The 19,153-nt window shown below is 32.2% G+C and overlaps 2 protein-coding genes across 3 annotated transcripts; one reads left to right on the forward strand and one right to left on the reverse strand.

The window, feature by feature from the left end:
- Positions 1-922: 922 nt before the first annotated feature.
- Positions 923-3,789, reverse strand: LOC106429448 (ubiquitin receptor RAD23d). 2 transcript variants are annotated; one of them, XM_013870192.3, is made up of 12 exons: positions 3,632-3,788; positions 3,055-3,213; positions 2,895-2,951; positions 2,718-2,773; positions 2,566-2,622; positions 2,280-2,457; positions 2,033-2,176; positions 1,858-1,923; positions 1,721-1,768; positions 1,531-1,637; positions 1,367-1,445; positions 923-1,224 (listed from the first exon to the last, which is right to left on the reverse strand). In XM_013870192.3, exons 1-12 carry the CDS (start codon positions 3,695-3,697, stop codon positions 1,105-1,107), a joined length of 1,137 nt encoding a protein of 378 aa, XP_013725646.1. In that variant the 5' UTR covers positions 3,698-3,788; the 3' UTR covers positions 923-1,104. The 2 variants fall into 2 exon arrangements, with proteins under 2 accessions (XP_013725646.1, XP_022550376.1); XM_022694655.2 differs by lacking the exon at positions 2,566-2,622 and having other exon boundaries at positions 3,632-3,789.
- A 3,460-nt stretch (positions 3,790-7,249) lies between these two features.
- On the forward strand, positions 7,250-10,047 carry LOC106429447 (probable dolichyl pyrophosphate Man9GlcNAc2 alpha-1,3-glucosyltransferase). Its single transcript, XM_013870191.3, has 6 exons — positions 7,250-7,745; positions 7,923-8,097; positions 8,191-8,298; positions 8,791-8,952; positions 9,061-9,313; positions 9,390-10,047. Exons 1-6 carry the CDS (start codon positions 7,354-7,356, stop codon positions 9,839-9,841), a joined length of 1,542 nt encoding a protein of 513 aa, XP_013725645.1. The 5' UTR covers positions 7,250-7,353; the 3' UTR covers positions 9,842-10,047.
- The last annotated feature ends 9,106 nt before the right edge of the window (positions 10,048-19,153 follow it).

Below are 19,153 nucleotides of genomic sequence, written 5' to 3' on the forward strand. Positions count from 1 at the left end.
AAGTTTGTCGGGAATTAGGGTTTTTACTGCTCGGATTTATTTCTGGTTTTTAGGGTTAGGGTTTATGAGAGCAACGTCGTGCTGATAACGTGTTGTAAATGAAGTGTTGGGGAAATACTTCTGTTATCATTACTGTCGACCAGAAGGTCCATATATATACAAGGTATTAGACCGTCATAAGGTCATGTTTATCCTAACAAGATAATGATAAGGATAAACACTACGTTACAGATATACATGGAATATATACTAGATAAACACAGTCTCTGGTTGTCTTTATCATGTCCCGGATTGGGCATGCTGTACGGGCTCGTCCATGGTCGATCATCATTTGGTTCATAACGGAAGCTGAATTTTCTATGTATAGATTTTCTACACTGTTAACTAGAAACTCGAAACGTCTGGTAAAGAATCTTCAATACGTTTTAATGGTGTCCATACTACTTTTTGTTTGAATAATAGAGAATAAACATTTGTTTGATGTAAAAAGATTAAAAAAAAAACATTTCGCTTAATCTTCAAAGTTCAAACTATAAAATCACCTTATCCCTAAAATGTAAAGCACCTCCTCCATTTATAAAACATCAGTAAATACTTGCAATCAAGGAAACAATCCATTTAGTTTTAATAGTTCATCCGAAGATAATAACATATCTCAAAGATGTGCTGTTGATGGAGAGAATGAAACTAATACTAGCTGTTGAAACTGTAAGTACAGATTTATCATAAACTATACTGTTATCCTTCAGTTTTCTATAGTAGACTTGTAGTGTTTTGGAGTCAAACCAAAAAACGCAGGTCTGGAGTCAAACGAGAAAACGCCGGTCTTACGGGCACTTAAGTTATCTTTTTTCTTTTCTTCCCTAACACCTTCCTTTTACTAATTTTCAACTGATGATCTAACCAAATAGAGAGAAGAACATTTTCAAACCAGAAAAGCTATGATAAGTTTTTTTAAAATGTAGCATAAACATGAAACTTGTCAACTGCACTGGAGAAGACGAGAAACATATCATATAAAAGTAAATGAGAAAAGAAAAACAGAAAGATGGGTCTCTGAGTTTATGAGGGAGGAGGAATGGAATTGATCTGTTTCTTCTTCCACTATTGTTCTTCAAACTCGTGCATGTGATCTAGAAGATAGTTAGCTGCAAGTTCTTCATTCTTGTTGCACGCAAAGAACACCTCCAAGACCATCGCACGATCAAACCCCATCGCTTCCAGCTGTGTACCCAGACAAACAATATCAAAATCAAATTTTCAATACAAGACAGAAGAAGAAAATCAGATTTGAACACAAACGACTAGAAGATGAAGAGCCTCCATTGAAATTGCCTACAAATTCAAACAAAAGAGAGGAACAAACCCGTTCAATGGCTTCACGCTCTTCAGGTGTGACGGTAACAGCTTGTGGCATGGCTGCTTCCAACTGTTCCATGGCGTTCCTGCAGGTTGTATTTGTAAAAGTAAATGAAAAATCAGTCTTCGGGACAAACAAATAAATGAAAATGTATGTGAGAATAAACTCACTCTTCTCCCTCGACCGGTTCATTTATCAAGCGTAGGAAGTCGGCCTGGTGCTCTTGAATTAGACGCACAAGCTGCGGGTTTTGTTTACCGAGCTCCTGAAGCATAGGCTGCATAACAAAACGATGTGAGCGGAATATGATTGTGTGATTAAAGCCTATCAGGAACTGAACAGGAATAGATTAAAGTGTACCTGTAAAATTTGTGGGTTCGCTTGTACCATAGCTCGCAGGGCTTGGAACTGTAGCATTGGTAAACAAATTGTCATTATCATAAGAGGAACGGATTGAGGACTCACTTTACTCAAAACGGAGAGGAATGTGAAGATACCTGTTGACTGTTACGCAGGAAATCAAGATTACCAGCTCCAGCACCAGCGTCTGCTGCGGGCATGCCCTGAGTGAAGACAGATAAGAGTGAACTCATATAACAAATCCAAACAAATGGAAAATATATTAAAATAGGTTAATTATATGCTACTGTGAGACTTAAAAAAAAACTCTACCTGAGGGAACAGGTCTAATGGATTTGCGTTTGGACCACCAGTTGCAGAAACTGGAGCAGCTTCTTGTGCTAGAGGATTTGCTGCCTGTCCACCAGTAGCTGGGGCTTGAGGGGCTGGCGGGATTTCAGCTTGAGAAGGGATTCCCTGAAGTGTATCAAAACCAAACATCAACAGATGGATCAGAGGATACTGTACTTAGGACAAACGAAAAGGTAAGTGAAAAATAATAAAGTGGAATGAAGCATACAGAGTAGAGATATTCAACAGCCCTTTCAGGGTTGTTAAAGGCGGCTCTCAGGGCTCGGACAACAGTGTCACGGTCCCAACTACCTCCACCCATGTCAAGAATTTGCTGGACAGTGGACTCCAGAGTATTCCCAGCAACAAGGTTTGACGCTGCTTGACCATACACATCTGTTTGCGTCCTGTTCAATTCCCCAGAAAATAAAAGGAAACACAAGATATTTGATAACCAAACAATGGAAGACTAAATACGAAAAAGAATATTTAGCAGTTATGATATAAGTGCTTACGAAGCAGCAGCAGCACTAGGTGCTGCAACGGTTGCAGCTACACTTGTAGGCTCTGGACTGCAAAACGCAAGCAATAATACAAAGCGGCGCATATAGAGGGATTCATCAACAGATTGGGTTAAACCAAAGCGAGAGGAAGGCATGGAACTTACACTGAGACAGTTGGAGCAGCCACCTGTGGTGTAGCTACTGTCTGTGCAGGCTGAGCCTAAAAGAGCAAAGCAATTCAATTCAATTAGCCGGAACAGATTTTCTTTTTCACTTGCAATTAGAGAGTCTTGAACACAAAAGTAAACCATAGCCAAATACATAAAAAGAACTTTATTAACCTGAGGTGCTGGTGCAGGCGCAGAGGCAGTTGATGCCCCGCTTGAAGAAACCTTGGCCTAAGTCAAAAAAAAAAAAAAACAATCGTACAACGAGTTATCATCCAGAAACTACTAGAACTACCAAAAACATTAAAAAAAAAAAAATGAAAAAAGATCAGACCTTAGACAACATGATGACAATGAAACTGTTCTCGACAACGTTGTTCTCTTCCAATGTAGTCTCATCCTTGAGAACTTTTCCTTGGTGGATTAGCATCTGCTGAGCCGCCGGGTATTGCGCACCTTGATGAGTTTCTATTCTTCTCTTAGTATCAGAGATCTGTCACAACCCCAATTGTTAACCAAACGTACATATTGAGTCTTATATTGTATGAATCTATAAAAACTTATAAAGAAAAGAAACCCAGAAGGATCCTAACTCTAAGTAAACTTTAGAGCAAACTTAGATTCAAGTAAGATCACGAAGACAAAGATACTATACACACTCAAGCCATTAGTATCATGACTCACAAAGAAACCCTAATTTTGAATTCAAACGGAACCACGAATCGCCACAAACGAATTCTCATCCCGAAACAACAGCTGAATTTTAAATCAGAGTCGTGAGATTCACTATTCCAAACCCAGTTCCACCAAGATAAGAATCAGACCCTCATGATTACAGGAACCCAATCAGACCTAATACCTAATAAACAGTTAACGCGAGAGAGATTCTCGAATTGAGGAATTAGGGTTACCGTATCAGCCGGATTCACTTCGATCTCGAAGTTGGTCCCCTTGAGAGTCTTGACGAAGATCTTCATCGTTTGTTTAGGAGAAAACTTGAGAGAAGAGAGAAGCAAAATTTAGAGAGAGACCGCTTTTGGGGCTCTCGAGTCGGCTTATATATATCCAACTATTAACAATTGTAATTACTGATCGCCTGCTCGCAAGCCTATACTAGCTTTGGTGTGCAAAGATCGTGTGGAGACTAAGAAACAGTCATGATTTCTGATCCGTTGGATTGTTAAGTGAGTATGGAATTAAGTGTATGTGCGTACAGATGATTATAGTCTCCTCATAGAATCAACTGAGTTACTGCTTGGGTTTGGGATTTTTAGATATTGGCATGCGAAATTTACTCCGCAAAGTAAATCGTAGGAAACAAAATTCTTATAATAGCCTTAAATATTTTATCATTAAATAACTTTTATAAAAAATAATTAAATTTAAACACACATATGTCTTTAAGATTTATTGGTCTGAAATTTAGGTTTACTTTTTTTGGCTTGGAGTTTTTTTGGCTTGGAGTTTCCTTAAAACATAAATCAACTATTGTTAAAAAATATATAGAGATACAATACTAAAAATAAAATAATTAAATCTTGAGTATATCCAGAATACCATATAATATATTTTTATGATAACATTTGTATATAATATTTATAACACTTTTTGGATTCCAATATACAAATTAATTTCTAAAGTGGGTAGTGTAGATCCTAAAATCTACACTGAGTATTTTGTAATGATTGAAAGTTTAATCTGGGGAAGAAAATATCACGTGGGCAACGATATTTTTAGAACACAACGATGTAATCAGATTCCAGTAGGCAAAGATGAATTTTATTGATTAACAAGATCGAATACAACAAGAGAAATGTGATCCGACGTTACAAACGAGGTCGATAAGAGAAAAGACTTAAAGCAATGTGAAATGAGGCCGATGAGTGTATATAGCTCTCTCTAGGGTTTTCTCTGTGTCTTTCTTTGTGCCCATCGATCCCTTCTTATAGTGGATTGGTCTCTGATTTCTCTTAACTTCTCCGCGATCTCCGGACTTCGATACTAGTCTTGTCAGAGGAGCTCTATCTGAGTTGGGCTTTGCCTTCTCAACGGGCCTCGTGATAATTTCCGATCTGATTCGATTCGGCTTCCATCGCTTCTCTTCTTAGCCTTTCCTTTGCTCGGCCTTTCTAGGCCCATTGCCAAGTTAGGACGAACTGATTTTGGGTCCAACATGTAGGATGCTATTTTTAACAAGGAAATTTAATGGGTAAAATCACATTTTTAAAAAAATGTATCACATATTACTTCACCTCAAGAGTACACTATTTAAGATCTTTGAGATGATGTAACTCAATAGGGTCGAGGAGCTACTTCCCCATGAGAGCTATCTTATAGCACCAAACCGAATTTGAAAACCGAATTTGAAATCTCGAATCTTGTACAATAATCCCAACAAAACTAAACCAAGACAAAATAATACCCGATAAAACATATATCTGGATCAGAACTGTAACCTGACCCGATATTTGAATTTAAAAGACCCGCAAAGAAGAAGATCTTTGTTTTCGCCTTCAATAAATGCTCCAGATGTACATATTCCTCCAGAGCCATCACAACCCGGAAATAAAAAGATAACCAAAGCAGATAAGAAAACGAAGAAATTGGTAAATGAATCTCCAGGGAAGAAACAACCAAAGAACAAGAAACATGTCATGCACTGTGGAATTTGTGGAATTGATTATCACAACTCTAGATCTCACACGAAGAATCAGATTTGTGTTAAGAAAAAATTGTATTTACATTGAATAATCAAGTTCTTTTGCAGGCTTCTTAAGGTCCTCCTCCTCATGTTTCTTCTTCAGCTTCTCAAGGTCCTCTTCCTCAAGTTTCTTCCCCAGCCTCTCAAAAAGCTTCTGGGGTTGTCACTCCAGCTGATTCTGGATGTCATGTTATTTTCGGCTATGCTGACATGTGTTAATGGCCGTGTCTTATGCAGCCTCGGCTTTTGTTAGACGGCCATTTTCTAGTCTTTTGTTGGATGATCATGTTTTCTACGCTTTTGTTGTGATTTTTTCTAGACTTATTTGTCGGCTTTTGTTGGATGGTGGTTTGTATGTTAACATACACTAGACTTTGATCCGCGCGGATGCTTGTTTTATTTTTATAAATCAAATATAATTGATTATCTTTTTCAAATGTATTTATACGATGCTAGTATCCATTCGGATTCGTGAACTATTTGGGTTCGGTTCAGATCTATTCAGATTTCGAGTTTTTGAGTTTGAAGATTTCAACCATGTATTTATAAATTTTGGTTCAGGTTCGGTCCGGATCTTCACGGGCTCGGTTCAGATTCAGATAACCCGTTTAAATTATTTTTTAAAATTTTAAAATTCATATAGACTTTAATTTTCTCAAAATCTAAAAAAAATTAATATATAAAATATCATAAGGCCTTTAATCACACACATTATGCTTGGATATTCCTAGTATGTGCAGTTAAATCGTATCTATAGGAAATTTTATCCAAAAAGAAATTTAAAAATAATGGTGAGTCGCGTAGAAGATACTATGAAAAAATTATTGAATAAAGATTGTTGATAGGAATATTCGTATATATGATTTACACTTTGTTAATTGCACACCTGAAAATAGGAATTATGTTTTGAATGTCCTTGATTGCATGTATCTATAAATCGGTTTCACATTTTGTTTCAGAATGTACTTTGACAAACCGGATTTTTTTTCTTATGATAAGTCATATTTTAATCTATACAAACCGAAAGGACATATGATTTTCTGAGTTAAAAATTAAAGTATTAACATGATAAAGACATCCTTGTGAGGACGATGGTAAGTAAACGGCATGAAAACATTTTAATCAAAGGACAATAAGGTGTTCTCGTTTTGAATTGCATTTTAGCTGACTGAATATTTGATAATTTTATTGTTTAGGTTGAACATACATATATGCAATGTTCAAGAAATAGCTAAACGGGCGCAACGCATGCCTAGCTCCAAATCAATTAATCGCATATAGGTATATATATTAGTTATGTGCTTGTTTAGTGTTGTTGTGACATAGCATAGTGATTAGAAGTGTTTGTTAAATACATACATATCCGGGTTCAAGGTGAGTATGCGCTTATTTTGTCAATTTTTTTTAAAAAAATAGGTTAAATGATGTATGAAATGACAAAATTAATCTTATCATCAATCCGTCACGGATATAGTCCGATTTGCATGCGATTAGCCGGCTGTCTAACATGTGTTTTCGAACAGGTTGGAGCAGTCAACGGCATGAAGCATTGATTAGATATGTGGAGATTTTCCAAATTTTGTAAAAAAAAATTACACGATAGGTTAAAGTCATTAATGATGATCGATTAAATAAGTAAATTAAATTAAAGTGGTTTGATAATTTAATACGAATGGTTTAAGTCAGTGGCATGAAATATGGTAATTAGTATGGAAAATTCAGGATTAAGTACAAAATATACTTTATTTTTAATAGTTTAAATTTTGTTAAAACAAACATAATTTATCTTGGAATGAATTTGTAAAAACACTTGCATTTTCAAATCAAATTTCATGTGGATATTTTGTCCACCCGCACTTACAAAATTCGAAACCCGATCCGATCATTTTGGTTCTAATCGACACACTCCCAACCCAAAAACTAAACCAAAAGATGCCGAAGAAGAATCTTTCCGGCGATGGCACCGCCGCTCCCATCGACGCCTGGTGGTGGCTATCACACAAAGGAACGACCACCTCTTTCCTCTGCATCTCCCTCTTCGCATTACTGATCCGATCCGCCGTCTCGATGTTCCCCTACTCCGGCGCCGGAACTCCACCCAAGTTCGGAGACTTCGAAGCTCAGAGGCACTGGATGGAGATAACCACAAACCTCCCAGCCACCGATTGGTACAGAAACGGCACTCAGAACGATCTCACTTACTGGGGACTCGATTACCCTCCTTTAACTGCTTACCAGAGTTACATCCACGGCATCCTCCTCCGATTCTTCAATCCCGAGTCCGTTTCTCTTTTCAGCTCCCGTGGCCACGAATCTTACATTGGGTAATGATGATCTGCATATCAAATCATGCTTGATCTGATAAAAGGTTGAAACTTTTGTGCAGAAAGTCTTATAATGATGATCTACAGATCAACTCATGCTTCATCTGATGCCATAAAGTCTCCTTCTTTTGTTGATTGTTGTGTGTTTTAGAGTTAAATCTGGTTTCTTTTGTGCAGAAAGTTATTGATGAGGTGGACGGTTTTGTCGTCTGATGCTCTCATATTCTTCCCATCTGCTCTCTTTTTCGTGTTGGTGTACCATAGGAACCGTGCCAAGAGCCAAGTGGCTTGGCATATTGCGATGATTCTGTTGAACCCTTGTTTAATTCTCATTGATCATGGTCATTTTCAGGTTTTTTTTTTTTAATGACTTTTCAGGTTTTGTATGAAGTGTTGTCTCTGTTTTGATTCTCATTAGTTTGTTTGTTTGTTTGTTTGTTTTTAGTACAATTGTATCAGTTTGGGACTTACAGTGGGTGCTATTGCTGCCGTACTCTGTGGGAGCGAGGTTCTTACTTGTGTTTTGTTCACTCTTGCTCTTAGCCATAAACAGGTAACGTTTGGGTACTCTAGTTGAATGTTGGTATAGCGTTGCCCTGTTTTACAAAGACGTGATCTCACTTGTAATGGCTTTTATGAATCTTATAGACCAATGACGTGATAGTTCAGTTACGTTGCAAACTGCTGTTTTGTTCTTTGTCAATCTTCTTGTTGTTGGCTTGTTTATTTCTTGAGAATCTGTTGAAGCTTTACCATCTCTCTGATTTTTTTTTTTTGACTTCTTAGCTTGCATGGCGTGTTTGATTATCTTTGTGTTGTGTAATGATGGAGACATGGTGTTGAATTAAGATGGTGATGATGTTTGAGTATAAATGTGTGATATATGATGTCAAAGTCTGTAATAGTTTTAAGGGAGTAGTGTAGTTTGCCCATACATCTTTGCATGTTTCTATACATACAGTTTTGTTAGTCTAAGGACGGTTCTTGATACTTTGATTTAACAATCATCTGATCATTGGATATGTTTCTTTGTTTATGTCTGCAGATGAGTGCATACTTTGCTCCTGCCTTTTTCAGCCATCTACTTGGTAAATGCCTAAGACGGAAAAATCCTATACTTTCTTTGCTGAAGCTTGGAATTGCAGTCATTGTGACATTCGTTATTGTTTGGTGGCCGTATTTGCATTCTGTAGACGACTTTTTAATGGTAAATACACATTTGATCATTTTCAAACTGTGAAATTGTACTTCTTGCTTCCTCCTCTGATGTAAACTGCACATAGCTGATTGGTGAATCAAAATGCTGATGACGCAGGTTCTCTCCCGTCTTGCTCCATTTGAGAGGGGAATATACGAGGATTACGTTGCAAATTTCTGGTGCACCACTTCCATTCTCATAAAATGGAAAAAACTATTCACAACACCTTCTCTCAAGTCTATAAGCTTAGCCGCAACTGTATTAGCGTCTCTCCCTTCAATGGTTCATCAAATCTTTTCACCAAGCAACGAAGGTTTCCTCTATGGCTTGCTCAATAGTTCAATGGCTTTCTACTTGTTTTCTTTCCAAGGTATATATATACATTTCATCTTCAATCTCCACCCCACAACCTTTTAGTATCTAACATTCTTCTTTTGAATCTGCAGTGCATGAGAAATCAATCCTGATGCCTTTTCTAGCCGCAACACTGCTAGCTCTCAAAATCCCTGACCATTTCAATCATTTAACCTATTACGCTCTCTTCTCGATGTTCCCTCTTCTCTGCCGTGACAATCTCTTGCTTCCTTACTTAACCTTACATTTGCTCTTTACCCTCATCTATCATTCCCAGTTACCGAAAACTAAAGCTTCATCGTTCTCCTTTACAAGCTTCCCTGGTTATGTTTTCTTACTTAGAACCCACTTCTTCATCTCCCTAGTTCTCCATGTCGTTTACCTGACCATTCAACCTCCTCAAAAGTACCCTTTCCTATTCGAAGCACTGATCATGATTCTATGCTTCTCATTTTTTGTTATGTTTGCCTTTTACATAAACTATACGCAGTGGAATTTCTCGAGTCGTTTCAGGTCTGCGGATAAAGAAAAGAAACAAATCTGAAGATTAGAAGACAAAACTCTTCGAGTCAGGTTGTCTAACAAATCGGTGGTTTAGTCATCAGACTTTTGTAATGCGCATAATCTGTAGCATACGGTAGATTATATATATTGAGGTAAAGATTGAGTCTTTTATGAAAAGAAATAAACTTTTTTATAAGTTTATAAGTTTTGTATTTTTTTTTCCTAGCAAACAGATTAATATGTTCATGGTGTCTCCTTAATGACGGCCAGGATCGAACTTAATATATCATCAATCAAATAATGAGCGTACAAAATTACATAAAATGTGGACACTTTTAATCTACGGCCAGGATGAAACTTTTCGTATAGAAATGTGGTTTGAATAGTGGATTTTAAATTTAAAAAGTAGTGATTACCATTTTAGTTATACATTCAAAGTACCGGGGGCATTGCCTCCGTGCAAGCGCGGAGTTGTGGACAAAGTTTTTGTTTCATCTCAATATTTTCTAGGGTTATTGTAGTTGTGAATTTTGCGTTTTGAGTTGTTTTTCAAATTTTTTTATCGTTATAGGGTTGGAGTTGTGATTATGAATTGTGTATGCATTGTTCTCCACTTATGAAGTACTAAACTGTGTTAGTAATGTGATTGATATAGTTCGTGATGTTGTTTGTTGTGTCACCGAGACTTATTGTTTGTTTGTCTTTTTAATTTGTTTCTTGTATTATTAAGAGTACATAAATTATATTAAAGTTGTTGAGAGTACCTTTCTTTCTGGATATTTTTTCTCCAATTTAGTTTGTAAGTTTTGTGTATTAAGTAATAATTTTTATTATCCTTATTATGTTTGTTATATGTTTCTTTTTTATTTTTAAACTTGTTGCTCTTACCGGACATTTAAAACAAATACATGAAGACTTGTAGAAATAACTATAAAATGAGTGACAGTTCTGAGTATTTGGGCATTAATGAGTTTTAAACGAATTTATGTATTTCTCATAAGAAGACAATAACATTGACCTGTTGATATTGGACATGTAAGTTGTTTTTATAAGACAAGAGGAGTGAGTAGGTGGAGATGTTGTTGCCGCCTTTGTGTCTGTCGGGATTTTATCTTGTATCTTCTGGTTTGGTTGTGTTTGTTTCTCTTTTATTTGATGGGTAATATGTAAACAAAAATCATTGTTTAGTTGTATTTATCAGAGTTCGTAATCTACTCTGCTTTTTTGTTTAGGTAATTTCACTGATCTTGGTTGTCGTCTTCGTCTTCTTCTTTGCGAAAGTAAGTTTGTAAATTGTTAAATAATTGGCCGTGTAGTTTGTATTTGTTTAGCTGACTCGATGTATGTATCGTTGAGTTTTAGTTGAGGTGATTGTTTTGGTATATTTGTTTTGAAGTTTATTTCTAAGATTAGACAAAAAAGAGAGGTGATCATTAATGATTTGTCTTTTTTGGAATTCTAATTTTTGGTGTTTTGATTGTTTGGGATGTTGTGGTTTCTTTTAAGCTGTAAAATAAATGTTTGTGTAAAATTAATTTGATAAGTAAGGGAGATAAATAGACGACCACATACTTTGGGTATGAAATATTTTTGATTATTGATATTAGCACAATATAGATAATAATATAAAGGGAATTGTGTGTTGATTGTTTCTTACGGATCAATGAGAAGACGGATAACGACTCGGGTTGTTTCTTTGATAAGGCCAGAGTCCTGGATAGAACGGATTTGTCCAACCACATCTGCGAGTTTAAATATCAGTTATGATATCAAAACATAATATAAACCCAGATGCAATATGATAATATACCTGGGAGTTCTAGGTTTGTGTTCGCAATCACTTGAAAATTGTCAAACAATCTAATTATGAGTGGAGATTGATCTTAGGAGCATCTGTGATGACTTCATCGATAATAGTTGGTGAGATGAAACGAATGAGGAAGGAATGATCAGTTATCTTGTACATGCTTGAGCACCTAATCAACCTCAAAACGATTGACTTACACAATGGGACCGGCTTTCAAAGATGGCTTGTAATGATTAGCACGTCCGGCGGTAATAAACTCATGAATCACAGAATCTGCAATTAATATTATTCAACAAAGAATCAGGAAATCAATTAAAAATAATCTATATTATTTTCCTTCCCTAGGCCCGGCCCACAGAGAAAGCCGAAGAAACAAGAGTTTCCGATCTTCATAAATATATATTAGTTTCGGCCATCAATGTACAAAGTATCCTTTAGTTTAGTGGTATAAATGTTTGTGTTTTTATTTTAATAACCGGGGTTCGAACCATAGACTTGACACTTTTTAAAAGTGGAACCCACAAAATACTGACGTGGCACGCTTATAAGAGAAAAAAAAATCAATCATTATAATATAGATTTGCAGCAGTTTGTGAGAAATATGTCAGAGCATCGGCAGTGTGCTTACACCGTTTCTTATGCATTAAATAATACAAATTAATTTGAAAGATTCTAACATCGGCAGTGTGCGTATGTTACACCGTTTCTTATGCATTAAATAATACAAATTAATTAGAAAGAGGAAAGAAAAAGAAGTAAAAGAAGAAAGAGGTTGTCACTAGCTTTTTCCCACAGAGACGTTAAACATTTCTTCATAGACGATTTAACATGTGTCAATATATTATTTGATTAATTTTGTTTGCAGTGTTAAAATTAATAAGACAATTAAGCTATATACATAATATCAATATTATATTTGGGAAGAAACTTATATGGTCTGGTGACCAATGATGATGCTCTTAGAAATGTATGTCTCGCACCAAAAGTGGGGTTAGATGTAAGGAAGTAAATAATACAGTAATCCCTCTGTTTTTTAAAGATGGATGTTTTAGAGAAATATTTTATTTCCAAAAGATGTATTTTTCATGTTTTTAAAACATATTTTGTCAACTAATAATGAAAAATTATGTGTTTCAAAAATATTAATTACATTTCTTTTAATCCTATTGGTTTAAAAATATAAGAAATATAAAGTTACAAAAAACTATGCATTAATAACTAAGTTTTAATATGGTTTCTTAATAAGTGTAAAAATCCTAGAACATTCATCTTTAAAAAACAGAGGGAGTAGTATATTTTATTGGTAAATGAGTCTTGTATTCATTGCCAAATAATTTTTATTATTGAGTTGTTAACCATGATTCCTACGAAGTTGATCCGATTAAAGTCTCAAATTTTCAGTGTTTCGTCTTGCCTTGGTATTTCCGGGATAACGAGCCGCTCCCGTTTCCCTAAATGGAGTTGACGTAGACAACAACCATAAGCTTCTCCATTGGATTGTAAGTTTTAGTTGATAATGAGTTAAACGATTGATGCAATCATGTTCAAATTATCCTTTCATGTCTATTAATCTTCAAATGACTGGAACTCATTCTCCAAAGATTGTGTTTTCTCCTTTCATGTGTTTTTCAATAGTTTTTTGTTTGTTGCTAAAAGTGTTTTCAATAGTTGCTAGTAAGTTTTTTCTTCACTAGAAAAAGAAGTAACAACCTTTTTTCACTAAATTGTAAATACTCATTGATGAAAATGAAATTACAAGTTGTTTAAGTCTCAAAAACATGGAAAAAGATTTAAATAACTAAACATTAGGATTTTACATTGTAAACATTTAAATCCTAAGCTTTCTGGTCAACAATCACAAAAGCGGATAGGAAAACCGACATCATTTTGCATGAATCATATGCCCGACGATGCTTTAAAGTACGGACCTTGGTTTCCGGACAACATACGTGACTTTCGGCACGAACCCAGCGCAGGTCGACGACACATCATGATCCGCACCCAATGAATTCCTAGAAGTAACAACTTGAACACTAATCAGTTTGGTGCGTTTACGCCACGACGTAAGCCTATTATCTGATAGTTTATGCTTGTTTATAGACGTGACATTGAAAGCTAGGCATATCTAATATTTTGTAAACTTACTTCCGCAAGCCCATTGTTTATTTCATCGTCGACTTTTGTGATAAATGGTAAATCAAAGAACAAGATACCTACGGAAAATCAAAGAACGAGTCTATATTGACAATCTTTCGTTGTTTAACTGAAAAGTCTATTGGTTGCTCAAAAAGAAAAAAAAAACTAAAAAGTCTATTGACAAGCTTATTCCAATATTAAATCTTTTTCTTTTAGCAACGCTTATTTCAATATTAAATCATGTTTTATTTCTTTAAACAGATTTCATATGAGAGATCTCAGTGGCTAGTCTTGCTGAGTATTATATTATAGCTCTTTTGCTTCTCAGGTATACTTCCCAGATTCGCAATCTTTTCCCAATACATAAATAATTATCTGAGTAGCTCCAATGCCTTGGCTTTTCTTATTTGCGGCAAGATCTTCTTTCTAATAGAGAAAGTATATTTTTATATGCACGCATGGTTTCCTGATTTCATCTACAAAAGAAAACTAGTATATTCATATAGTAACAAGATAATTCTTGATTTACAAAGATTTGGTTTACTAGATTGGCTAAGACATTGGTGTTATCATGGTATAGACACTGTTTATTTTTAATTTCAAATGATCAACACTGAGCAGTGTGTATCACGATTGATACATTTCTAACAATCTTATATGACAGATGAAAATTGATAGAATATTATGTCAGATATCACATCAAATTGTACAAATATCAGATCGTACGTTCAGAGAATATAAATTTACTAGGTGATAAGCCGCGCGCATGCGCGGAATGAGTTTTTATAATAATGTTTATTTATTAAATAGTTTTAACATTTTGCAATACTACAATTTTTATCGATTATATAATAACGAATACAAATGTTGGTCTATTAAATATATCATCGTTGTTGAATAGTGAACGTATTACATCTCATTTTAATTATTTTTAAGACTTCATATGCACAAAAAAAATTAAGTTTTGTGGCTGACACAAATCTCCAAAACCAAATAGGCAACATCGATTATATAATGACGAAAGGGGATTAGGTTTTCTGCTCTAGATTTGTTTACTATTGACTCTCCATAATTGATTTTATTTTCTACCTTTATAAAATTGTGTTGTCGTTCCCGTCTTTGTTTCATTGATATGAGTTAAGTTTTTTTTAACTTTTTCTATGAATTCGGTGAATTACATAAGTGTCAATTAAAAATAATAGACATATGTAAAAATTAGTTTCACTCCAGATACATATCTAAGAATCAAAATTTTGAAAAAAATAACCGAAAAACTATATTAATATATTAGTGTTCAAATCTAATATATCAAACTGTTATAGAATATATGTGCAGACTCGAAATATAAATGTCTGTCAAGTATATATTTATCAGCTCGGTCTAAAAATCATCTAATTCAAGAACAACAAAACAAATTACTTATTTGATCAATTCAGGTAATATCTGAATTCGAACGGGTAATATTCGAACCCGAATAAATATCCAAAAATAACCAAACATATGTATACTTAACCCTATATTTATAGTTTACTTCTCTCATTTTATTCAAAATATTTATATTAATAATGATTATTTCTCAAAATTAGATAATATACATATAATTATGGACAAAATCATTTTCTACTCACTTAAAATACATATCAAACTCTTGTTTCTTGCATTAACAAAAGTTGCATCTAAATTTTCAAAACAACAACAAAATTTGTGTCTTTCTAATCTATTAATAGTTTAGTCTTTTAAAAATTAGAAAACCAGTTAAGTTAAAATATAGTTTAAATATAAAAAACTTAAACAATGAATAATTTATTTATTTTTTTCAAAATTTAAATATCTGAACCCAACCCAAAATATCTGAACCCGAACATAAAATACCCGAATCCGACTCGAAATATAAAAATACCCGAATGGGTTCTATAACTTTAAACTGAAATACCGGATACGAACCCGAACTTGTATCCGAACACCTACCCCTACGATATATGATTATTTGTATTTTGGTTGAACAAAAAAAGTTAAACCATTGATCACAAAAGTTTCAATGTAGGACTTTTACCATTTTTCGTAATTTATAGTCGTTTTAAAAAATTCAAAATATAAAATATAAGAAAAAATCTAAATTTTTTATTATATGATAAATGTGATTGCTTAACTTTTTTAATAGTATAAAATTAAACAAAAAAGAGAGATGTTAGAAAAATTGTTATCAAATATGTATTATTCATAATCATTAATTTTCATATACTCCCTCCGTTCCTAAAAGATGTATGTTATGGAAAAAAAATTGTTTCAAAAAGATACATTTTTTATTTTTTCAATGTATGATTTTAATGAAAAATTGTAAGTTTCAAAAAAATTAATGGTGTTTATTGAATTTCTATTGGCTAAAATTATGAAAAATTGTTATTCACAAAAAATAATGCATATTTAATGAATTTTCTTAATATATGTGAAAAGTCTACAATATGCATCTTTTAAACACAGAAGGAGTATATGTTAACCATATTAGGTAATTCCGTAGCTTTTATTTAAGGAAAGAAAAAATATTATTTTGTACACTACTAATTAATTTGATAGTTAGTTTAATAAAAACCATAGTATATGTTTATATGGATCAACTTATTTTTCTAACAATTTTAAGAATCATTCTCGTGATGACACGTGGCTACGAAAATATGTTGTAATGCTCCAGGATTAATATATAGGGGATTTTCTTAGAAAATTTAAATCTTATAGAAGCAATCCAAAAAATGGTAATAAAAATATATTTACAAGCCAACTCAGACAAAATTACGCAATTCGAAAATTTCCTAAAGTAGCTTCGTTCAACTCATCATCCCGGCACATTCTGCTAGCTCGCATTTAAGGAGTTGAGTTTCGTTTTGCTATTTCACCATTAATGAAAACTAGGTGTTTGCCCGCAATTTTGCGAGTAATTATATTATATGGAGAAATATATGTTATGTTTACATAGTTATAATTTTTGAATAATAATTAAAATTTTAAAATTTTAATGTTTAATTTCAAATAGTTAGATAATCAAAAAATTTAGTATATATTTTTAGAAGATCTGTGAGATTTAAAATTGTTTAACAACGTAAACCTTAGTCATTACAAATATTTCTCTTACAGAAAAGTAATATAATAATTAATTCAGATAATTGGTTGTAGAATTACTTTATATTTTATTTTAACACGTGAAAAATCGGAAATACTCTAGCTTTTAAGAAATAAAAAGAAAGGTTTTTTTGGTGTAAGACCAATACAATTATCGAATGTTTTTATCATGAAGATACGTTTTTGTGTGGACTTTAGAAAACATAAAAAGTTCTAATAATTATTCACCTAAAAATCTAATTTTATATAAGGATATATAACCATTAAATTTCTTTCAATAAAAAAATATTAAAGTATTTTATTTAATTATATATAAATAATTGATAAAGAAAAAGAAATTGATAAAACATATATATTATTTCTCAAATTCTACAATTAGTTACCATAAATCATTATTTGTAATATTACTTGTGTTATTTGGTAATTTATATTAATTAGTTCTATAGTTACCTTTTATTTTTAGATTTGATTAAAATAAATAACTAATAAACATCAACAACCAATCAAATTATAACTATTTTTTAAAACTTAACTTATTAACAATACATAAGAAAAATCGCTTAAGTGACTTTTCAATTAATATATAGTATAACTAGGTGTTTTCCTGCACCATGTGCAGTAAGAAATTTTTTAAATCTAACTTATATTTAAAAATAAATTTTATTAAATATTATACATTTTACTATTTCCTTACTAATATTTAATATAGATTTGAATATATTAAATCAATTTGTATAAAACTAATAAAAATGATATAAAATTGTATAATTATCAAAAATTTAGCCTAAACAATATTTATAAAATTTGTAGGTATATAAAAAACTAATGATCTTACGATTAGATATTTAAATTTTTAAAAAATTGTAGAAATTTTTGAAAGATTTAGTAATACAAATTGTATAATTATGAAAAATAATAATATTTCGAAATTTGAAATATTATATATGAATATATTTATTTTATAGATGTTGTATGAGCTGTTACCTTATTTAAAAAAAGTTTTCGAAAAAGAAATATCAATATTAAATGTAATATATGAATCATTACCATATTATAATAAGTTTGGCAAAAATATAAATCAACATTAAATGAAATTATACATGTCATATTTTTCCAGAAGCCATGTCATCAATTTCAATAGCCATGTCATATTTGTTTCGTGAAATTAATTGTAGAGAGGACATGAGGCAAAATCACTTCGCAAATATAGTCTAGGGGATGTCATATTTTTCCAGAAACCATGTCATCAATTTCATTAGCCATGTCATATTTGTTTCGTGAAATTGATCGTAGAGAGGACATGTGGCAAAATCACTTCGCAAATATAGTCTAGGAGATTTATCTCTTTAAAACCAAGGATAAATTTGGTTAATGTAAACATGAAAATATGTATTAGGAAAATGACAGTCTATGTAATTTCTCTCATAATTTTGTCAAATCACAAATCACACTTTCTCACTCATTTTCTATTTAGTGTTTAACATGAAATTTAAATGAGTTAAACAAACAATTTCTTCTTTTAAAACAATCTTATTTTAATTAAATCTGATTAGCTAATAAGAAAAAATAATTTTAAAAATTTTTAATAACAAAATGTTGTTATTTTAGGCATACATACTTAATATTAATGTGAGATCCAATATTATATCCAAATAAAATATTTTTTATTTCTATAAAATTGGTTAAAATTTTATTATTGTATATTTTATTATTGTACATTTTAAAAGTTTATTATACCGCAAAGTATACATCTCATTATTTTTAAATAATTTATCTTACTTGTAATTTACATTATATTTTCTATCTTTGACTTTAATAATTGTAGAACATGTCATTTTATTGATCTTTCTTACTCAATTTATCACAATGTTTTAAAAACACATAAAACTAATTAATTCACATTTATAGTAACACAAAAATACAAGCATCTCGACAAATAGATAAAATTAAATACATAAGAGTATAAAAGAACCAAGAACACAACAAACATATTTTATTATCCTTCCCTCTTTTTTTTTTGATTTATGTCTTCTTTATTTTCTTACTATTCAAAACAAGCATGGTAATTTTATTATAATCAAAGCTATATGAATTATATTAATTGAGTAATAACTCTAGGAAAAACATGTGTAGAATACTATGATTAATTTAATTTTAAATAACTTACTATATAATAATTTTAGATAAATTACCATATAATATAATTTTAAGTAACCTACCATATAATAATTTTAGTTAATATGTTTATATTAATGGATGAATTAAATAACATTTCTTGATTAATATAATTTTAAA

The sequence above is a fragment of the Brassica napus genome, chromosome C4 (genome assembly GCF_020379485.1).
Source record: "Brassica napus cultivar Da-Ae chromosome C4, Da-Ae, whole genome shotgun sequence".
NCBI classification, from domain to species: domain Eukaryota; kingdom Viridiplantae; phylum Streptophyta; class Magnoliopsida; order Brassicales; family Brassicaceae; genus Brassica; species Brassica napus.

What these genes read in the sequence shown, in the direction of transcription:
- LOC106429448 (XM_013870192.3), bottom strand. Translation starts at nt 3,697, where the DNA reads ATGAAGATCTTCGTCAAGACTCTCAAGGGGACCAACTTCGAGATCGAA. An exon ending in CGCCTGCACCAGCACCTCAG is followed by an intron (nt 2,774 to 2,894) that starts GTTAATAAAGTT and finishes TTGCTCTTTTAG; the next exon opens with GCTCAGCCTGCACAGACAGT. An exon ending in CATTAGACCTGTTCCCTCAG is followed by an intron (nt 1,924 to 2,032) that starts GTAGAGTTTTTT and finishes GTCTTCACTCAG; the next exon opens with GGCATGCCCGCAGCAGACGC.
- LOC106429447 (XM_013870191.3), top strand. Translation starts at nt 7,354, where the DNA reads ATGCCGAAGAAGAATCTTTCCGGCGATGGCACCGCCGCTCCCATCGAC. An exon ending in TTGATCATGGTCATTTTCAG is followed by an intron (nt 8,098 to 8,190) that starts GTTTTTTTTTTT and finishes GTTTGTTTTTAG; the next exon opens with TACAATTGTATCAGTTTGGG. An exon ending in TTGCTCTTAGCCATAAACAG is followed by an intron (nt 8,299 to 8,790) that starts GTAACGTTTGGG and finishes TTATGTCTGCAG; the next exon opens with ATGAGTGCATACTTTGCTCC.